This window comes from Theropithecus gelada, chromosome 7a, assembly GCF_003255815.1.
Source record: "Theropithecus gelada isolate Dixy chromosome 7a, Tgel_1.0, whole genome shotgun sequence".
Classification (NCBI taxonomy): domain Eukaryota; kingdom Metazoa; phylum Chordata; class Mammalia; order Primates; family Cercopithecidae; genus Theropithecus; species Theropithecus gelada.
The window spans coordinates 24822253-24846316 of NC_037674.1; the positions used below are offsets into that span (position 1 = coordinate 24822253).

General features: G+C 34.1%; 2 protein-coding genes across 4 annotated transcripts in view; one reads left to right on the top strand and one right to left on the bottom strand.

Moving 5' to 3' along the window:
* Nucleotides 1-23739, top strand: part of FGF7 (fibroblast growth factor 7) — a 67665-nt gene extending 43926 nt beyond the window's left edge. For both annotated transcript variants that reach the window (XM_025390826.1, XM_025390827.1), the window contains exons 3-4: nucleotides 18107-18210; nucleotides 19299-23739. In XM_025390826.1, coding sequence (XP_025246611.1) covers nucleotides 18107-18210; nucleotides 19299-19493 — 299 coding nt within the window. In that variant the 3' untranslated portion in view covers nucleotides 19494-23739. The remainder of the gene's footprint in view (nucleotides 1-18106; nucleotides 18211-19298) is intronic.
* FAM227B (family with sequence similarity 227 member B) overlaps nucleotides 1-24064 on the bottom strand; it is a 279192-nt gene that overhangs the window by 143787 nt on the left and 111341 nt on the right. The window lies entirely within an intron of this gene.

The following is a 24064-nucleotide window of genomic DNA, read 5'->3' on the forward strand; positions in this document are numbered from 1 at the left end:
AGATGGAGTCTCACATTGTTGCCAGGCTGGAGTGCAGTGACACGATCTCAACTCATTGCAACCTCTGCCTCCTGGATTAAAGCGATTCTCCTGCCTCAGCCTCCCAAAGAGGTGGGATTACAGGCGTCTGCCACCATGTCTGGCTTTTTTTTTTTTTTCGGTAGAGACAGGTTTCGTCATGTTGGCCAGGCTGCTCGAACTCCTGAGCTCAAGTGATCTGCCCACCTTGGCCTCCCAAAGTGCTGGGATTACAGGCATGAGCCACCACGCCTGGCCTACTTCCTAAAGTGTTAATGTGTTAGGAGCAAGATAGATAAATAGATACGCTATCTTACATAGTACATAGAAAACATATGTAAGTTGTTACCCATAATATGAGTGTTGCTTGCTGAAAATATAAATAGATTCAAGACAGATTTAGCCAAAATCAAAAAAGAGAGACCTATAATTGATTGGAAAACTAGAGATATTTGGGATTCTCTCAACCTTTTTGAGTTGGCATCATAAAATACAATCTTATATAAAGTATTATTTAAATTAACCATGGAATTTTGTGCTTATTTAATTAAACTCAAAAGTGTAATGAAAATTAGAAGGAAATTTAGCAAATATTTTGTTATTCAATCTAACCTTAGTTTTTCAGACATTCAGTATGATTAGGAAACTTGTTAATTCTTTAATCTTGGAATAATAACGTTTACATGCCAACTTACAATTTGACACACTACTTAATATGGTGTTTTTGTATCTCTATCTATTTCAGCATTTATTGAGGGTGTGTCAAATACAAATCCCTGTACCAATACTGGGGGTTAGCAGAAGCATAAGATAGTCTCTTCAAAGAGTTTACAACCTAGATTTAAAAATAGGCAAAATTTATAAATAAAAAGAGAACAATAGAGGTGGGTGCTAATTAATAGTACAGTAGTATGTTCTTAAAGTAAAATAGATGACAACAGATTAGAAAACTACTAATCACTATGGAGAAACTGGAATTTCAATTTGGTTATTCAGGTAGGTGGAAGCTGTTAAAATACTAATTATCAAGCTTTACCTCAGACCTATTGGATCAGACTTTCTGAGGAATGGGAAGTGGAAACCTAACAATCTTTTAGAGTTCATCTTGTGATTCCATGCAATCAGTCTATGAGGCAATACTTGGGAAATATTTGAGTAGAGAATTCTATGTAATTCTAGGAACTGGTAGGCAGAGCAGGTAAACACTCCAACATTTTGCACGGGAGAGGAAGACAATGAATAAATCTGTTTGAAGTCAAAGGATCTTCTAAGTTGTAAATAAAAGAGGTTTTGGTTTGCTTTTAATAGAGTACACCACTGAAATTTTTGGAGCAGAAGAGTAACCTTTATAACATATATCTTATGAATACATAAAGGGTTAAAGTCAGAAGGGCTGGAGGCAAAGGTCTAGTTAAGAAACTATAATAATAGGTGAGGCACAAGAAAATGAAGGCCTGGACTAATGTGATGGCAATGGAAACAGGAGAGAACTGCTGGATATACACTGGTAATATAGAGAGGAAACATAATTGTTTCTGCTAAGAGCTTGGGTGTCTTTAACCTTTTTAAAATCTTTTAATTATCTTCTTAAGTAAACTCAGATGTTTTTATTTCTGCCTCTTTTTCCTTTCACTTTCATTTCTGTGAAAAAATATTAACTACTCCACATAAGAATTCCTTGTTTAGACTGCTAGCAAAGAACATATGCTTTAAAAGTACTAAGAAAGCCAATGACCAAAATGACTTTAAATCATGCTTTAATTTTTCCATGCTGATGACCAGCATGATTTGAAACTAAAATATTTAGAATTATCTTATGCCTGGGTAGCAGAACATTTAAACACAAGTTAAAGAGGGAGGGAAGAAAGATTACATTGTATACCTACTGGATAGTAAATTTCACGGAGCATGTAAGTATTTAAAATAAAGGGAGAAAGTGGATGTGTAGTTTATCATCTAAGCTGGTGTCTCTGAATTAGATAAAGTGTAGCATAACATGCTTTGTGACTCCTAGAGGTAGCTATGAACAAAGCGTTAATGAAAGTTTCTATAACTTCTTTTTCTGACCATTTTCCCCCTTCAATGTCATTCTTAGTGCCCTTGTGATCACTTCCTTCTAGCCCAATCAAATTCTGCTCTCAGAGAAGGTATAGTCACTTATACACAGTATAAATGTATGCATAGGTGTTAACTCCTCCCGGGTACATTTGTATTTTGAAACTTATCTCTCATCCTATGTAATGAAAATCTGCTTTCCTGTTGAAGATATTTTAGACTTTAGGAAAATCGAGAAAATGGAAGAGATTTTCTAGATGGTGGGAAGAGATTGCTTCAACTGTTTCCATTTCACATAAAAATCTGATACTTTCTCACATGTTCTGGGACTATAATATCCACACCTATTCTGATAATTCTGGAGCCATTTTTGAAAAAACATAGTGAAGTGTTATATTTAGCAGATGTAAACAGTCTACAATATCAGAGAAATAATTCTTTCTGGATAAAAGTTTAGAATCTTTAGCGATTAGAGAGTATACAAAGAGTATTTCCTCCTGTCTGATTCAGGGAATATATCTTCTCTGGCCCAAAGGAGAAAGGTGGGTCCCTTGCATTCCTGAGAGGCCATAAATGATAGGGAAAATGATCAGTACATTGGTATGGAAACGTAAGTCTGTGCAATACAGTTCAATGATGTTCCCATGACATTCTTCAGTAATATGCTACTGGATAAATTTCACACTGTGTATTGCACAACCGAATAGTTTGCGTCAAATTCTGATATAGTTCTAACCCTGCTGAAACAAGCTGCTGCAACTTAAATTCTTTCAAAAGAAAATATTGCTATAATTGTACCACATGCTGATGTACTTTCTAAAGATTTTCAATGTTTTTCTTTATAAATCCCTGAATGAATGACATAATTATTTTTAGTTAACCAGACATGCCATTTAAATGGTCTTTGCTATCATTATAAAATAGATACAGGATTAATAAGAAGTATATTTGATTTATTCCCTAATAATGAGGATGATGTGGAATCAGTTCTCTTGTTGCAGGACATTTCAGTGATACTTGATACCAGCAATTACGCAATCATGTGGAACTGTTTTGAATTTCATGCTGGTTTGAGGGGAATTATACTTTCTGGGTTTCAGTAATAATTTATCTACTTGTGTTTCTTTCTTGCAGGCTTCGATTAGTTTTCTAATTTCTTTTAGTGTATTCCAAGGTTCTGACTTAAATCTGTTATTTAACAGCTACAGGGCATGCTTTCTTAGGGTAAAGTGATCCAACGACAAGATTAGTTTTATCAACCATATGTATCATTGTGTTTTCGTACAATAGTGGACTCCAGGGTTCATGGGAAAAGAGAAGAACCTGGAAGCAGGTTCAGTATCCAGCCTGCTGGAGGTCACTACCTCCACAGAGTCCTTTGTGTTGTCCCTTCAAAGTGAAAGTCAATAAAGAAATGTGGAGAAAGTGAACTCAGTTCTTTCCTAACTCAAACACTGAATCATTCCCTCCAGGCAGCAAAGCCAACACGTACACAGCATATCCAATTAATGGTCCTACCCCAACACTAACAGACAGAAGCGGTTTGTCTTCCATGCTAAGCAGTCACTCTGCTTAATTGATGGAACAAGTTTATTTCAACTTAAGTGCTCATAATTTGGGCTTTTTCTATTTCACTGTCACTTTTGAAAAAGTCAATTCTGAATAACATGCATACATTACTGAAGGTCATTTGCTTATGTTTCAGGTTGACACCTTAAAAAATACAGCTACATGTTTTGTGTATATGTATATATCTTACATGATTTTGACTTGGTTCATGATGGAAGTAACTTATACAAGTTGTTTACAAGAAAATAAATGACTCATAAAACATCTGTAAAATAAACGTAAGACTGAATGAAATTAATGTAAAATGGTACTTGAGTCATTTATTTTCTAAGACATTTGTCTATAACAGTTGATATAAAACTTATATTACTCTGCTTTCAAACATATTTTCTTTTAGAGAAACATTTCTTGATTAGAGATAATTACACCACTTATCTCATTGAATATTGTCTATACAGAAAACTGCTGTTTACTCCAGGGATACTCTTAAAATTAAATTAAATTAAATTCTATTTCTATTTGAAGGATATGGAGCATTACAATTAATCATTAAAATATTTTATATTTAATTTTTAAAAATTATATGTGACTTATAAGCACTATCTTTACTTCATTCTAAAATCTCAGACCAACGAATTGCTTGGCTTTTCATGCACAATTTTTACTCCCTTTCTTAGAGTCAGAACAAGAAAAATTTATTTCTTAGTCAAGACCAAAACAGTGGCTTATGGATTAAATTATTAGGTGTCACTTCAATAAAGTATTGAATTGAAGTAATTCAATAAAGTATTTACTTAAATTCCTTGATTTTACTATGAGGCAGACAAAAAGTAGCCAAGGACTTCATTTGCAACAACTAATTAGTAGTTGGCAGAGAATGAAATAATCTTCATTATCAAGATACTGGTTACAACTAAGCTATGCTTTTAAAAGTGATTGATAATAGGAATAATGTGATTGAGAAGCGACTGGCTGAAACATATTGTCATTATCTTTCAATTTTTTATGACTCTCTTAGTCATAATGATAAGCAAACTCAAAAAGAGAAATGGTGATAAATAGAACTGAGAAAATGTAAATCCACTTCAAACCGAAGAATTCTCACCTTCACAGTACAATTAAGAGTTTAATGATTCCATCTTTTCATTAGAGGATGGCATTAAATAGAAATGGTAGCTATGCTTTAATATATTTCTTAATTCTCTGGTAAAATTTAAGCCCTGCATACAACCATAATCAAAATGGGACATTCTAATGTTTTGAAGAGCACAGTATTATGATCAGAGCATGGAAAATGATGGAATTCTAAAATGTTACTGTAGATTGTAAATTAAAGAGGGAGGCAGAGGTAGAAAAACCACATGTGAGGATACCTTAAGTGACACCTGATAATTCTTTAACACTGGGAACATTGGGAACACTGAGTACATATTAAATATTTTTAAAATTAAAACACTAACATTATCACTATATTTTAAAAAGTCAGATATGAAATATTTTGGTGCTGAACAAATTTCTTTTTTATTACCAATAAGCAATTCTGTTGATCCTACATATCTAGTACAGCTATAATTTCGCTGTGGATCTAGATCACAAAGTGATTTTCTTATGCCAAATTTAGGACCAGTATATACAAAACCACTATGACTTCAAACTTAATATCTTTATAAAAACTCCAACACATTATCACTCCCACCTAGTAAAAATAGCATCCCCTTAACCTTTCTCATACCTTAATTCTCAAAATGACCTGGGTTTGAAATGATACTTGACTTCTTTAACGTCTTTTGCTTTAGCCTCAACATCCATTGGGCCTGGAAGTTGAAAAAATGGGCATAGCAAGAGGAATGTATAAATGTGATAGAAATAATTTGGATCACTGCTATTAAGTATAAATGAGTATTTGTGATCTATCATGTTTGCTGAAGTTTGACATTAAGGTGGTACATTCCAGCATTATGTATCACTTCCTAGAAGATCAACAAAGTAGAAATGCAGTGACACGGGTGTCATCTAGAAAGAATGAAAAGAAATACTTCCAAGAACTCAAACAGCTTGCTGGGAGAAATTCCAGGATGTAAGGACACCAAGGGAACTACCGCAGCCCACTTGGAACATATTTGTTGTGTTTGTTCCACATCTTGTGTCTGAGATGGTCACCAATCATGTATAATGTAAACTGTTTTTCTTGACTAGATGTGAAAGTGAAAAGTCTTGTTGATACTCTTTTCTATGCTACAGCTTATTAGAAAAGGTAAGCACTTTTAGAGGGAGTAGAAAAACTAATTCAGACAGGAAGCCAAGAAGAAAAAATCTAAAGAGGCTAGGGAATCCAAACCATCGTTAAGAATATGGAAATTGTAAGGCTGGGTACAGTGACTCGTGCCTGTAATCCCAGCACTTTGGGAGGCCAAGGTGGGTGGATGACCTGAGGTCAGGAGTTCGAGACCAGTCTGGCTAACATGGCAAAACCCCTTCTCTACTAAAAATACAAAAATTAGCTGGTGTGGTGGCACACACCTGTAATTCCAGCTACTCGGGAGGCTGACGGAGGAGAATCGCTTGAACCTGGGAGGTGGAGGTTGTAGTGCGCCTAGATGGCGCCACTGCACTGTAGACTGGGCTACAGAATGAGACTATCTCAAAAAAAAAAAAAAAGATTGTGGCAAATGTAATGCATTTATATACAGAAGAAAGATGACAGATATGTAGAGTACTGAACATAGTTAAGTAATCAATAACTTGTTTTATTCAAAAATAAAAAGTTATGATTTTCTAATCAAGAATGGTGAACCTGGTCTTTTTGAGAGTGGCAACAGCATCTCATGCTTTATGTAACAATAATGAGTATCCAGAAAAGCTAGCTGACATTAGGTAATTTCTTGGCTAGGAAGCAGCTGAACACAGGTTTGACAGTTTGCTGAGGGGGGAGCTGTGGTCTTCCTGACATGTGTATCAAGATGTAAAGGGCAGCCAGAAAAGATTTATCAAGCTAACTAAATGCTGACACATGTAGGAATAAATGACAGCACCAGAAGAAACTTGGAATCCCTCATGACAGTGAAGTTCTGGATAGGAAAATGAAAGACATGACAGCACAGGTGTTGTTTTCATTTTTTCTTCTAGTTTTATCTCATGACTTTAGAAGTGAAAAAAAAAAAAAGCTGTGAAAGTAAACACCTGGCCATTAACAACAGTGTTGAAAATAAGACTTGTCTTTCTGGCTGCTGGCTTAGAATAACTGAAAAAACAGGCTCCTGGACTTGTGTGTACATTTTTTGAAGAATGCATTTGAAGTAAAATGAAATTGGGGTGCATTAGTTAAGATTCAGTTTGGCTTAAAAAATTGTTTATTTCTCCATGCAATAAACGTCTGGAGGAGTGACAACTCTGCTCCACAAAAACATCTGGAAGTTTCCAGGTCCATTTAGCTCACTGTTCCACAATCTCTTTGTTCTCATAACCCAAGGTAGAATCCAAATTCCAGCAGGCATATGGAATAAAGGGATTAAAAGTGAGCACAAAGGGCTTCTGCTGGCTATCTTTTATGGAAGATTTTCGGAAGTTGCCATAGGACATTTCAGTTAAATCATATCAGCTAAAACTTGGTCACATGGCCACATCAAGCTGCAAAAAAGACTGGAAAATGGAAAGTTTATTTTATGCAGTCAGCTAAAAATTCTATTGCCATGGAAAAAAGAGAGAATAAAAGTTGGGAACAATTAAGAATCTTTACTCAGAAAGTTGGGGAGAAAAATGCCTACACGTGATTGAAGTAATGAACATCATAATGAATGACATTATACTGTCATAAGCCTGAAGACTTATGGGGCAAAGATATGACAAGAAGAGAATAGAAAGCTTATTATGCCTCATAAGAAAAGGGCCAGAATCAAAACGTGTAACCTCAAATGGGTAGAAAAAAAGCACAGATGCAATGATAAATAGTAGATGGAAAAGTTACATGACATTATAGACGAAGACATTTCCCAAATTTGCCAATGACAAATAAGAGAAAGGAGTAGCTAATTTTTTGGGTACCATACATTTTAATATATTCATGTATCAGTTATTTGTGATTTATTCCATGCCAAATTATAAACAGAATTGAAGTGGCTGAATTAAAACTCACCATTTCTTAAGCAATTGTATGTGGACCACTCAAATGTTTCCAAAGGTACTTGGGGGATTAATTTAACTAAAGGCATACTGTAATCTTTTCTCAACTTATAAATTTTTAAAAAATAATGTTGTATTTTTTCAATTTAGAAAAGAATGGTTTGAGTGCCTCCACAAAGATATCAAATATGAATGCCTGGAATTTAGAAATATGAGACAGATTTACTCACAATTTTGTTAACTCATTCTTTCGTCATTTAATGAAGTCATGATGATGTTCACTGTTATATAAATAAGTTCATTCATTGTCATATGTTGCTAAATTTATAACCTTAGCAAACCATTGGTTAACAAGAGAAAGTATAAAGAACACTGAGTTAAATATAAGTTATTAGAAGCATAAAATAACTCAAAAATTCGCTTTTATTTTATTTTTTAAACTGACATATATTTGACAATTTACGGTTAACTTTTAGATAATTTTCTTCAGATCAGTACAGTGCTAGTGCCAAGAATGGGTCTGGAAATAAATAATAAACACTTGTTAAATATCTTTGTATGTTACAGAAAATATTCTGACAATCATATTGGAGTTGGTCTCACGTTTTGGAGGGGTATAACAACTCTCTACACCTGCAATATTTTATTTATGGAGCATTATTTGCAAATAGAAGAATAAAATTATTTCTCTTATTTCAACATTTAAAAACCAAAGAAATTTTTAAAATAAGTGAGCTAATTTTTTTAAAGCATAGAAAGAATTTTAATGATTAGATCCCAAAACTAGATTTTGTCATCTTTGATGCTATAACATTTATATTTCAACATATATTTATTTAACTCACTTTTAATTCTACACATGCTATATGAGGTCATTTTGAAATTTATGCTTTCAAAAATCATGAGGTTTTTAAAAGTGTAATTAATTTAAAGAAAATGAAGAACATTCATCATTTGTTGAAGGGGAACAGTTGACATTTGCCTTTATATATAAAATATATTTAATCAAACTTTATAATAGAACCTTGAAAAATATACTAACCTAAAACAAAATTTATTTTTGATAGGCATACTTTTAATTGTATTCAAACTCTAAAATAATGACAGAATTAAAAATATTTTTAAGGAGATGGTGAGATTGTGTTACTGTAAAATACGTTTATGGTCTATATCAAGGAAAATAATGAACAATATTCTGTCTTAGGCTTTCTATATCAGTCCAGTTCTTGCTGAGACACTTATTTTAAGTAAATAATGTAGCTGGTAAAGAGTCTGGAATTCATACCATATGAGAAAGGGCCAAAGAAACTATGGATGATGGGAAGCATGATCATTGTCTTCACCTCTTTCAAGGGCTGTTATGTGGAAATGGTATGATTTATTCTGCATAGCTTCAGAGGATATATTCACGTATAATTGGTAACACAATCAACGCTACTTGCAAATGTAATGAACCACCTGAAAACCGGTAACCTACAATAAATTAATGAGATTATATTGCTGACAGGCAGGTAAATCAATGGGACAAAACAGTCAATAAAAGGTAAAAGAGAGGCATCAATAAAAAAAAGGAATAGAATGTTTAATAAATGATGTTGAGAAAAACTAGATTGCTATTTGAAGGGATAAACTATCAATTTAGGGCAGGAGCCCCCAACCCCTGGGCTGCGGACCTGTACTCCTCTGTGGTCTGTTAGGAACTAGGCCACAGAGCAGGAGGTGAGTGGCGGGTGAGCAAGCATTCCACCTCCTGTCAGATTAGCTGCGGCATTAGAATCACATAGGAGCGTGAACCCTACTGTGAACTGCATATGCCAGGGATCTAGGTTGTGTGCTCCTTATGAAAATCTCACCAATGCTTGACGATTTGAAGTGGAACGGTTTCATCCTGAATCTCCCCCTGGCCCCCGGCCCCTGACTGCTGGTTTAGAGTATCATCTCACACCATACCCCAGAATTAATTCCTGATGAATTTAAAATAATTTGAATTTATATTTAAAATTCAAACTATAAAAGTTAGAATAAACTATATTTCAGACAATGGTATGGAAAACATACTTTTAAGCATAGATACAATATAATAAATTATCACAAAAGATCTATATAGAATTGGCTACACAAAAATTGATCAGTTTGATTAACTTTTCACCCTGCACTCCGGTAGGGCACGATTAGTGAAATATGAGAATTAGGACTAGAATAAGGAATGTTCAACCGAGCCAAACAGTGCATAAAAGAAAGCGTTATTGAAAGCACTCTTGGATTTGGCAATTAGGAGTTTATTCATGAGCTTGAAGAGAGAACGCCAATAAAGAGATTAGAAGTTAGGATGCAAAAGTTAAATTGAAGAAAAATGAGCAGATTCTAGCTACATGTTTAAAAAAGTTGGTGCTAGTGAAAAGGAACCAGGGTAGTCCTTTGAAAAGATTTCAGAGTTAAGGACAGGGACATTTTATTCATTTGACCCATAGGCACAGAGCTGGGAGCCTGTGGAAATTTCAAAGGCTTGCAAATGTATTTAAACTTTAATATTAAGATAGTGACAGTAAAATTTGAAAATAAAATATACAGATTAGCAGACATTTAACAAAACATTACACTAACTTTATTATTTATTACATTTATTAATTTTTTTCATGACATCTAAAAACAATTTGATTTTTTTTACTTTGTAACAATTCCCAAGAATGTACACAATTTGCAGAAAATTTACAGCTAGAGATGGGCGCGGCGGCTCATACCTGTAATCCCAACGCTTTGGGATCCACCTGAGGCCAGGAGTTTGAGACCAGCCTGGCCAACATGGCGAAACCGGGTCTCTACTAAAAATACAAAAATTAGGTGGCCGTGGTAGCGCATGCCTGTAATTACAGCTACTTGGGAGGCTGAGGAACAAGAATTCCTTGAACCTAGCAGATTCAAGACCCTTGACGATTTGGCCCTAACTCTTTTTCCACCCTCTCACTATTTTGTTACACTTCCTATTCCAGACATATAAGCTCTAATTTCAATCTTCTGAACATGACTTTTGAATCTTTGCTTCCGTGGCCTTGCACATAGTACTTTCATCTCTCAATTGGCACGTTTCCATCTTTTCTACCTATGTCAGTTCTATTCATCCATCAAGATCTAATTCAAGCTCTGTTCCTCAAATCCTCCCTTGACCACTTCTTTCTTCTGAATTCCTATTTACTTTCCTGTGTGTGTGTGGTTTTTTTTTTGTTTTTTTGCAATTGGCATATACTGCTAGGTTTTATTTTTTTCTGTGGAAAGAGAAAATACTAACTGAATTTTTGTATATATTTATTAATATCCAGATGTGATATCATAATTAAAGTAATCAGATCAAGTTTCTAAAATATTACTGGCTCTTATTTTCCATTCCCAAACACCTGAGAGATACTGTACACTTAACAAGTGAAACAGTGGTCTGTATGTCGAGTATTTGTATCCTACAATTTCCAAAGTGTGTTTTTATTATGACCTTACTCCTCCTTACTGTCTGTATTTCACAAAAAGAAGTTATCCATTGGGTAAGCAGATCTTAATCCATTACCAAAGACATTTTTAATAGTAATTAATAACAAATCCCATATGTTCTATATATTCGGGACACGAATAAATAATGCAAAATGTCACTACAAACAGTTTCTCTACACTCAATATTATTAAAGACAGCTGCATTTAAAAATTAGTAGACTTTGTATTTTAGAACACTTTTAGATTTACAAAAAAAAAAAAAAAAACGAGCAGATAGGCTGGGCATGGCAGCTCACGCCTGTAATCCCAGCACTTTGGGAGGCCGAGGCGGGAGGATCACAAGGTTAGGAGATGGAGACCATCTTGACTAACCCAGTGAAACCCCGTCTCTACTAAAAATACAAAAAATTAGCCGGGCGTGGTGGCGGGCGCCTGTAGTCCCAGCGCCTCCGGAGGCTGAGGCAGGAGAATGGGGTGAACCTGGGAGGCGGAGCTTGCAGTGAGACGAGATCTCGCCACTGCACTCCAGCCTGGGCAACAGAACGAGACTCCGTCTCAAAAAAAAAAAAAAAAAAGCAGATAATAGAGTTCCCATAAACAATCTCCATTTCCCCCCACAGTTCCTCCATTATAAACATCTTGCATTAACGTGGCTCATTTGTTAGAATAGATGAGCCAATATTTATTTATACTGTTAGTTTATACTAAGGTCCAGGCTTTGCTCTGTATAGTTGTATGAGTTCTGACAAATGTATATTATGTATCCACTATTACAATATTATGCAGAAGAGTTTCAGTGATTTAAAAATCCCCTGTGATTCAGGTTTTCATCCTTTTTCTGCTCTCCTCAAGGCCCTTGCAACCACTGATCTTACTGTCTCTAAAGTTTTGCCTTTGCCAGAATGTCATATGGCTGGACTCACAGTATGTGGCTTTTTCAGACTGGTTTCTTTCACTTAGCAATATGTACTTAAAGTTCCCCTTGTCTTTTTGTGGCTTCACAGCTCAATATCTTTTTATTGCTAAATAATATTCCAATGTATAAGTGTACCATAGTTTGTTTATCCATTTACCTATTGGATGTGTTGTGTCTAGTTTTTGATAGTATGGATAAAGCTGCTATAAATAGTCATGTTCAGGTTTTTGTGTGGACATAAGTTTTCAATTCAATTGGGCAAATACCTGGGGGCATGACTGCTAGATTATATATTAAGAGTATGTTTAGTTTTTAAGAAACTGCCAAACTGTCTTACCATGTGACTGCACCATTTTGCATTCCCACTAGTAATGGAAGAGTTTTGGTTGCTTTGCATCCTTGCCAGCATACAGCACTGTCAGTTTTTTGGAGTTTAGTTGTATAGAGGTATCTCATTGTTGTTTCAATTTGCAATTCCTTTTTAAATAATTTCAACTTTTATTTTAGATTCAGGGGGTACATTACAGGACTGTTACCTGGGTATACTGTGTGATACTGAGGTTTGAGGTATGACTGCTCCCGTCACCCAGGTACTGAGCATAGTACCTAATGGTTTTTCAACCCTTCCCTCATCTACTCCCCACCAGTAGTCCCCAGTGTCAGTTGTTGCCATCTTTATGTCCTTAAGTACCTAGTGTTTAGCTGTCACTTATAAGTGAAAACATGTAGTATTTAGTTTTCTGTTCCTGTGTTAATTTGCTTAGGATAATGGCCTCCAGCTGCATCCATGTTGCGATTCCTTAATGATCTATGATATTGAGCATCTTTTCATATGCTTATTTGCCCTTTGTGTATCTTTAGTGAGATGTCCAGATTTTGCCCACTTTTAAACTAGGTTTTATTTTCCTATTGTTGTGTTTTCAGTGTTTTTTGTATATGTTGGATATGTTCATGTATTTTTTGCATATATGTGTATGTTGGTGTGTTTTAATGATGTAAAATGAATGGAATCTATAGCCTTAAACATAATATAAATTTATAATGGTTAAGATTTCCCACTCAACAATCCAGGCTTGACAGAAAATCATAAAATTTACTTAAATTTAAATATTTTCTTCTTTGTTGATACTGGTTCTTAGTTTTAACATGCCCAAGAGGGTATATTTGATCAAGGACAAGATTAAAAGTTCTGATTGGCTAACCATCAAACTGCTGCCTCCACTTTTTTTTCCAACTTGAAAATAATATTTAGTTATCATGCTAGCACAGCCATATTAACATATACCCCCTCAAAACTTTAAATATAAAGCTTTAAAGGTTTCAGGAAAAAGAAATATTCATGATGCTAAGATTGGTGGGCATGGATTCTATGTGGTGAGACACTAAAAAGTAATTTTTCAAACAGAAAAGTTAAAGCACTTTAAAATCACAAAGCTATTGGTAATTAAAAAAAGAATTAGTATCAATTTCTGAAATACAAGATTAGAGGGACACCTAAAATTCTGAAAGATTTTAGAGAATTTTTTTGAAAAGTAATTGCAAATTAGATCAAAATTCCTCACTTTTCATTCCAAGTGTGATATAGGTTTAAATAATAAACAGACAAGAAGGTTTAGATAAATTCATGAATTATTGAACCAGAGGATAAAAAATAGGGAAGTCATTTAGGGCATAGTCTCTAGTGTGTAACGGTGACATCCTAAATAATAAATTTATGCTATTGTTGACAATATTGCTGACGAGGCTAAATAGTCAAAGAGTTTGACACATTGCCTGGTTTTTCATGTTACATTGCGTAAGCTGATTCTCTCCTTCTCTTTTATTTATATTTTTGAACTGTACCATTATGCTGCCATGGACATCATGTCCACAATGTGATGCATCTATGTAATATGCTTTAAATCTTTGGGAATAAATTTACTGAGTGCTACTTATGTGAACAAACTTCTCTTAAGCACAAATGGAAATCCACAAAGAAAGATAGCCTCTTCTATTTGTTTTATGTGAGGCAACAGTTTTTTGCATACAGTTATGCAAAAAGACCAAGTATAATTAACTTATATTCGTAGCTAACTTAATATCTGCGTATTACATATTTTTCTATTATGTATTCTGAGCAACTTCGTGGCTTCTGATTTGGAGGGCAGGATTTCATAATTTCATAGTTAATACTTCTTTTCTTCTTTTTTTGAGATGGAGTCTAGCTCTTGTTGTCCAGGCTGGAGTGCAATGGTGAAATCTCAGCCCATTGCAACCTCCAACTCAAGGTTCAAGTGATTCTCCTGCCTCAGCCTCCCAAGTAACTGGGATTACAGACACCCACCATCATGCTTGGCTAATTTTTGTATTTTTAGTAGAAACGGGATTTCACCATGTTTGCCAGACTGGTCTTGAACTCCTGACCTCAGGTGATCTGCCCGCCTTGGCCTCCCAAAGTGTTAGGATTACAGGCGTGAGCCACTGCGCCCGGCCCATAGTGAATACTTCTATAAATATTTGTGCATACTGAAAGCAACATCACTCCCCACGCTGCAACTGAACAAAAGAGTGAAAATGTTAATTTCTTTATCCTTGAGCTTTTCTTGAATGAAAGAGGGTCATAGGACATGGAGCAAAATGGACTAGAAAATCAGGGTTGATAAGGTATTGATTCTGACAACACTGCTTAATGCTCTCCCCAAGCAATTGTCTTTTAGATACATTGATTTCCCAGTGTTAATGGTATTTTTCAAATATGTCAAGCAATTAAGAATATACGTCTATTCTAATCTCAGCTAAAGGTAGAATCTTCAAAGAATTTTTGGTATCCTTAACCCTAATATGTGGAGGGATAAGATTAAAAATGTTCATCACCTTATTTTTATTTATTTATTTATTTATTTATTTATTTATTTATTTATTTATTTTTGAGACAGAGCCTCACTCCACCCAGACTGGAGTGCAGTGGTGTGACCTCGGCTCATTGCAACCTCTGCCTCCCGGGTTCAAGTGATTCTCCTGCCTCAGCCTCTCAAGTAGCTAGAATTACGGGAATGCACCACCATGCCCAACTAATTTTTTTTTTTTTTTTGTGAGATGGAGTCTCACTCTGTCGCCTAGGCTAGAGGGCAGTGGCACTGTCTTGGCTCACTGCAGCCTCCGCCTTCTGGGTTCAAGCCATTCTCCTTCTTCAGCCTCCTGAGTAGCTGGGATTACAGGCACCCACCACCACACCTGGATAATTTTTTGTATTTTTAGTAGAAACAGGGTTTCGCCATGTTGGTCAGGGTAGTATTGAACTCCTGACCTCAAGTGATCTGCCTGACTCGGCCTCCCAAAGTGCTAGGATTACAGATGTGAGCTACCGCACCCAGCCATCACCTCTTGTAAAGTGCAATAGACAGGCAGGGGATAGAAGAAAACATTTTGGGAGTGGGGCAATATGAACTTACTGTCATGACTGGACCTAAAAGGGAAGATGTCTGCCTATCATAATTAACAATAACTCTATCAGTCAACATTTATGTTTTACAATTGTTCTGTCAAACAAAAGCCAGCAAACGTTACAGATTCCAGTCCCTAATAACTGATCATGAAAGACACTCCAAGCTTGTGCATCAGCATTCTCTTTTTATCTAAAAGAAAATATATTAAATAAAGGGAGGAATGGCAGGAGTAAAGAGACTTGAAGGAAAAGAAAATATTTACTTCTTAATGATATTTTACAATGCTAAGATCCTTAGAAACCAACTATTCCATATGTCTTTTAAATATTAGGTTGATGAAAAGGTAATTACAGTTTTTGTCATAAAAGTAATGGCAAAAGCCACAATTAGTTTTGCACCAACCTAATTGATATATTTATTCCATTTTGGAGGCAAATATTTTGAATCAATGAATTTCTTCAGTATTTTTCATTGTATTAGTACAAATTTAACCTAATAGTATTCTTCTGCATGTTATTTCCCTTTGTGCTTCCTTTAATGAAGTGAAGTTATAGTTACCAAACAGAGTGCTCTAAAAGGGCAAGGCTTGTCTGTGAATTGAGCCTGGCACAGAATTGGCTCTCGGTGAAGATCTGTTGAATGTTACATGAATGCATCAACATCATAATCCTTCATGTGCTTGTAAGCAATTACTAAATTTTCTCTAGCCTATTCAGGCCTGTGTTCTTCAAAATGCTTTCTTTTAATTAAGATTATATGTATCTTAACTAGGATATATATATATGAAGACAATGTAGAAGTAAATAAAGAACAGCTGTGAAACAAGTCTCTCACCTGAGGGAGGCAGAGGTTCTGCTAATTACACCAAATTTCCAGTGGTTAAAGAACGAGCGATGTGGGAAAAGTAAGATATATATATATCTTAATTAATATATATAATTACATATATCTTAATTAATGTAAGATATATATATATCTTAATTAAAACAATATATATGGACATGTTTGCTGTTTCTATCAGGTTTTAACTTCTGGTGTTCAGAACCAGGGCTGTTTTTCTTAATTTGTATCCTAAAACCACAGTAGGGTTCTATGCATTGTGATAATGCTTAATAAATACATAAAAAGATTAATATCCATTCATTTGCATTTTCTTAATAAAACCCAATTTCTAGATGAGCAGCTGTGAAACTCTCAACTGGACGAGCTCTGACTAGTGTTAAGTACAGTATATTGGGAAACAGGCTTCTATATGCAACATATATGTGAAGCAAATGACAAATATTAGCTAGGCTACATTAAATCCCAATGACATGAATAGAAATTATATTATTCAGATAGCAAAAATGAAGTCAAAAAATAAATAAGAGAATGAATTGAAGGTATGGGGCAATACAATTAGTTTTTTCTTTAAGTCAATATTTTAGAAAGTAGCTTTTGAAGGCCCAGTCACACAGATAATTGACACTTTGACTTTTCTTTGCACTGTGTTAGACATAGGTAAGAGAATGACTCAGGGCTGTACCTTCATGTAGAAAATATAATTAATAGCAAATTGCATAAAAGTACACTAAAATTTTAATTCTTACATCATTTTAATAAATTTCTTGAGATTTTACTTTATTTAGTGTGTCATTAAAACACAGGATTTAAGGAAGATATATATAATAAAGGCAGATAGTAAGTTACCATTCTTGTGTAAACACGTTTTGTAAATACAATTTCAACAAAGATTTAAAAGTTAATTATAACAGTATAAAGTTATGAAGTATTATAGAAACAGGATTCATTATTTTGTTTTAAGTGGTCTTTCCATGTATCAAAATACTATCAGTTTAAAACAATCTTTTTTTAAGGCAGTAGGCTCTATTTACCATCATTTACAATTGCTTTAATTAGAATTTTCTTCACTTTCAGTATATTCAAGAGCTATTCTGTTGGCAATAATTTTTAAGATAAAGTTTATTCAAATAGAAGAGTAATTATATAATGATTAAGAGCCAGAATATCTGGGTTCAAATTCCAGTTCTGCTACTTATCAGGTATAAGAATTTGGGCAAATTTCTTAGTTTCTCTGTGCTTCAGTTTCCTGATCTGTAAAACTGGGATAACAAGACTACCTGCTTCAGTCTGTGGTTATGAGTAAATGTGTTAATACATGAGAGCAATGTAATAATCCTTGGCATGTGGTATGAGTTCAATAAACATTAGCTATTATTATTATAGTAAATTAGAAATTTAATTCTAGAGAATAAAAAGCTGAACTCAAATATGTGACTATTTATTAGATACAGACACATTTTCTACAAAATAAAAAACCCATCAGTTTGTACTTCCCTTATATAATGACTATTCTGGTGTTTGTGTGTATCTGTTGTGGGTCAGGGGTCTTGGGCTGAGTAAATAATCACATTAAAAATTTTAAAAACTTCCAATTAAAACAGAAATAAGAACAAATGGCCATTCTTGGATCACCTGCAAAGCTGAACGAATACTTGACATGTCTTTCTGTGATTCCTTGCAGATATCATGGAAATCAGGACAGTGGCAGTCGGAATTGTGGCAATCAAAGGGGTGGAAAGTGAATTCTATCTTGCAATGAACAAGGAAGGAAAACTCTATGCAAAGGTATTGATAATTGATAGCTTAGGCTTAATTTTTAAAACTAATTTTTGTCAAAATATCTCACCTTTCTGAAAAGTAAAAATGGAATTAATTTATCTCCAACTGTATTAATATAATGATTTTATTAAAACACTTTTTACTCAAACATTAAGAAAAAAATGTTTTCTGTGTGACTTTGGACAAATGGCTTGTTCTTTGGATTTTGGTTTCTTCATCTGTAAAATGAGTTGAATGAACTGACCTCTAAGCATCCTTCCAGCTCTAAAATTCCATGTGCATTTTAGATATTTAAAATCCAAAATTTCCATTTGCCAGTATTAAAGCTCTTTTTGTTAAAGGTCACCCAATTTGCACATTGCTGACATGAAAATTCTTGGGAAAAAAATCTTGAAATGTTTAGTTCATTTATCAACATCAATCTCAAAATCATGGGCTTTGAACTGTAATTATTCACATTGTTCCCACTTCACTACAATGCAAAATATGTAACAGTTCATCCCACTATAATAAAATATAATTGGCTTTCCTTTATATTCCCACAGCTCAGCATAATGCCTGGGACAGGCTAATTATATAATGATATAGGTTTAATTGAATGAACAAATGATCGCATGGATGAACAAACAAATTAACCTTTTATCTTCCATTACCATTGAACACAATGTAGAAGTAAAGAAAGAACAGTTGTGAAACAAGTCTCTCACCTGAGGGAGGCAGAGGTTCTGCTAATTACACCAAATTTCCAGTGGTTAAAGAACGAGTGATGTGGGAATAGTAATATGACGCCTGTCACTTAGGGGGAAATAGGTGCTAATTTTAAAGAATAGTTGACATGAACTGCCAAAAAGCTACACATATTTCATAACTAACTGTGTATTACGTGGTGTTTTTATTTTAAATTTAAGATACCTTTTTATGCAAATATACTACATAAGTATAGCTGATAAACCACATTTGGCCTGCTCAATCTGAGGATTAAAAAAAGTCATGTATGTTTCAATTCTACCAAATATTACCTGCTTACTCTTCGTTTAATTGAGCCTCTCTAAAAATCATTTGGATAATGTTTGTTTGTTTGTTTGTTTTAACAGAAAGAATGCAATGAAGATTGTAACTTCAAAGAACTAATTCTGGAAAACCATTACAACACATATGCATCAGCTAAATGGACACACAATGGAGGGGAAATGTTTGTTGCCTTAAATCAAAAGGGGATTCCTGTAAGAGGAAAAAAAACGAAGAAAGAACAAAAAACAGCCCACTTTCTTCCTATGGCAATAACTTAATTGTATATGGTATATAAAGAACCAGTTCCAGCAGGGAGATTTCTTTAAGTGGACTGTTTTCTTTCTTCTCAAAATTTTCTTTCCTTTTATTTTTTAGTAACCAAGAAAGGCTGGAAAACTACTGAAAAACTGATCAAGCTGGACTTGTGCATTTATGTTTAAGACACTGCATTAAAGAAAGATTTGAAAAGTATACACAAAAATCAGATTTAGTAACTAAAGGTTGTAAAAAATTGTAAAACTGGTTGTACAATCATGGTGTTAGTAATAGTAATTTTTTCTTAAATTAATTTACCCTTAAGAGTATGTTAGATTTGATTATCTGATAATGATTATTTAAATATTCCTATCTGCTTATAAAATGGCTGCTATAATAATAATAATGCAGATGATGTTATATAAGGTATATCAGACCTACAGGCTGCTGGCAGGATTTGTCAGATAATCAAGCCACACTAACTATGGAAAATTAGCAGCATTTTAAATGCTTTCTAGTGAAAAATTATAATCTACTTAAACTCTAATCAGAAAAAAAGAATATTCTCCAAAAAATCTATTATGAAAGTCAGTAAAATAGATAATTTAACAAAAGTACAGGATTAGAACATGCTTATACCTATTAACAAGAACAAAATTTCTAATGCTGCTCAAGTGGAAAGGGTATTGCTAAAAGGATGTTTCCAAAAATCTTGTATATAAAATAGCAACAGTGATTGATGATAATACTGTACTTCATCTCACTTGCCACAAAATAACATTTTATAATTCCTCAAAGTAAAATTGAGAAATCTTTAAGTTTTTTTCAAGTAACATAATCTATCTTTGTATAATTCATATTTGGGAATATGGCTTTTAATAATGTTCTTCCCACAAATAATCATGCTTTTTTTCCTATGGTTACAGCATTAAACTCTATTTTAAGTTGTTTTTGAACTTTATTGTTTTGTTATTTAAGTTTATGTTATTTATAAAAAAAAAACCTTAATAAGCTCTATCTGTTTCATATGCTTTTAATTTTAAAGGAATAACAAAACTGTCTGGCTCAACTGCAAGTTTCCCTCCCCTTTGTGACTGACACTAAGTCTAGCACACAGCACTTGGGCCAGCAAATCCTGGAAGGCAGACAAAAATGAGAGCCTGAAGCAATGCTTACAATAGATGTCTCACACGGAACAATACAAATGTGTAAAAAATCTTTTGCCACATATTCTTGCCAATTAATTGGATCATATAAGTGAAATCATTACAAATATAAGTATTTACACGATTTTAAAGTTAGAATATATTTGAATGCATGAGTAGAAAAGTATCATATTTTAAAACTATGTGTATTTAAATTTAGTCATTTTCTAATCTCTAGAAATCTCTGCTGTTCAAAAGGTGGCAGCACTGAAAGTTGTTTTCCTGTTAGATGGCAAGAGCACAATGCCCAAAATAGAAGATACAATTAGGAATAAGGGGCCCTGAATGTCATGAGGGCTTGAGGTCAGCCTACAGATAACAGGATTATTACAAAGATGAATTTCCACTTCAAAAGTCTTTCATTGGCAGATCTTGGTAGCACTTTATATGTTCACCAATGGGAGGTCAACATTTATCTAACTTAAAAGGTATGCTAACCATTGTGGTTTTAATTTCAAAATATTTGTCATTCAAGTCCCTTTACATGAACAGTATTTGGTAATACATTTATAGATGAGAGTTATAAGAAAAGACTAGGTCAACAAAAACAATAGATTCATTTGATTTTCCTGTGGTTCATCTACATGACCAGGATGTAGGAAATTAGAAAGAACTGCCCTTCCTCAGATATACTCTTGGGAGAGAGCATGAATGGTATTCTGAACTATCACCTGATTCAAGGACTTTGCTAGCTAGGTTTTGAGGTCAGGCTTCAGTAACTGTATGTAGTCTTGCGAGCATACTGAGGGCAGAAGAGGACTTTGTTTTTCACATGTGTTTCCTTAGTGCCTAGCAGACTATCTGTCCATAATCAGTTTTCAGTGTGAATTCACTGAATGTTTATAGACAAAAGAAAATACATAATAAAACTAATCTTCATTTTTTAAAAGGGTAAAACATGACTATACAGAAATTTAAATAGAAATAGTGTATATACATATAAAATACAAGCTATGTTAGGACCAAATGCTCTTTGTCTATGGAGTTATACTTCCATTAAATTATATGGCAATGCTGAATTAGGCAAAACCAATATTTAGTGGTAAATCCATTCCTGGTAGTATAAGTCACCTAAAAAAGATTTTTAGAAACATGTACTTTAATTATTTTTCTCCTATTTTTAAATTTATTATGCAAATTTTACAAAATAAAACGTGCTCTAGTTACACACACTTAGAATTCTAGAATCTTAAAACTGTAAGGGGTCTCCATCCCTCTTACTCATTTGTAGTCTAGGAAACTGAGATTTTGATACACCTAAAGTCATGCAGCTGGATAGATATACAACTGTCACAAGAGTCTAGATCAGTTAGCACATGCTTTCTACCCTTAGACTATTAGTATTATTAGCTAGTGGTCTTCTGGGTTTTTTGTTTTTTATTTCTATTGAGATATACATTTATACACAAATGTAACTATGTCTTGGCAATGCACTTCATACAGAATTACTAATCTATACCATGATGATTTGACTCAAAAGGAGAAGAGAAATTATGTAGTTTTCAATTCTGATTCCTATCCGTCTTTTGTTCACGAATGGAAAACTTTGTGCAAAATATACATATAAGACTTTCTAAAGTGTTCTTTGAAAGAGAAAATTAAATATATGAGTTTCTAACAATTAAAAAGGAAAAAATCAAAATACAAAATAACAAAAGTAAACAAAAGATACTTTCAAAGCAGTGAACAAAACATTTTGACATAAGCCATAATATAAATTATAAATTAAAAATATAAAAGCCATAGTATAAATTGTCAGCCTTTGAGCTGGCTACGTATTCAATTTAATGACAGAAGAGAAGGGATGCTGGAGGTAAATGCTTAGGGTTTCTGTCTCATAGAGTTTGCTCTTCTGGTTCTCTAGGCTGCCAAACAACATAAAGATGTACAAGGGGACCTCGCTGTGGTAAAAGCAACCCTGTAACAACAAAAACTCTAAAACAGTGCCCCTCACGATTTTCTACTGAAATATCTCTAATAGTACAGGTATAAAATAAGAGGTTAGAGAATAGTGCAAAGCGGGCCCACCACAGGCAGAACATTTCTTTTCTCCTAACTGTGATTTTTGCATCTTACTCCATAATATATTTGTGGTTGTGTTAATATGACAATGTCTGCAATTAAACACCAGTAAGCAAAATTGATACATCAGAATGACTTATAGGGCTTATCAAGCAGTTTCATTTACATCCCTACCCCACTGCCATTTACTTGAGCGTGAATGAGACACAAGAGATTCTTTGCCTCCCGTAATCCAACTTTACACATAAATAACACAAGGCTAAAGAAAACCAGAATTCAAATTCATCATGCGTAGGAGCAATAACAAAAATATTTAACAGTCAGTATGGGTGATTGCTGGCCAATCAGAATACATCACTGATCTACCAAAACGGAGGCAGGCCACTAGGACTAACTTGTGGGTATCATTCCTATGATCACCCTAAAACAGAGTTGGAAAAATATCTATTAACTTGTCTCTCTGGTTTGAATTCTCAATATGTATCTTAATATGAAATAACTCATTAAAACTTCATGTGTAACTATTTCAGCATTGTTGTCAGCTTTATTCCACTTCTGTACAGTATTTATTTAACCAAGCTGCTGCTTTCAGTGAAGGTCACTTGTTCCTTCAGGGACACATATACACCCACCTATCCTTTAATTTTGAATGGTTTCTCGAGAAAATTTACTTTCTCTTGAGTTGAAAAGACTTGACAGGAAGCAAGAAATAATACAGTCCTAGCCTCTTTCCAGTAACATCTGATTTCTCCATTTTCAAACTATACTTCTCAGGGAACCAGATATTTACTCTCGTCTGGGAAAATGCCTCTTATGTTTTCCTTTTACTTCCTGGTTATCATGTGGTTGCATTTTCCAAATCCTTATCATTGAATTTATGAGAGCCTACCCAAATGTATTTTCTTTCATTTATATTCTAATAATTGAAATGTGAGAAGAGAATAACATTTCACTTATGAAAAACCCTTCTCTTGATGAATCCTTCCACGTGTTAGTTATCTATTGCTGTGTAACAAATTAAAACTTAATGGCTTGAAACAAATATTTGTTTTCTCATAGTTTATGTGGCTCAGGAACCTGGGCATGGTTCAGCACAGTGTTTTTGGTCAGAATTCCTCATGAGGCTGCAATCAAGGTGTCGACCAGGGCTGTAGTCATCTACCTCAATATTCAACTCAGAAAGGGATCCACCTTAGATCCTCACTGGCTGTTGTCAGGACCTATCACTTCCTTACCATGTGGACCTCTCCACAGCACTGCTTACAACATTACAGTCTGTTTCCCACAGAGCAAGAAATCAGAGAGTGTGAGATAAAGTACCCAAAATGGAAGCCACAGGTTTGTTTGTTTTAATATATATAACCTAG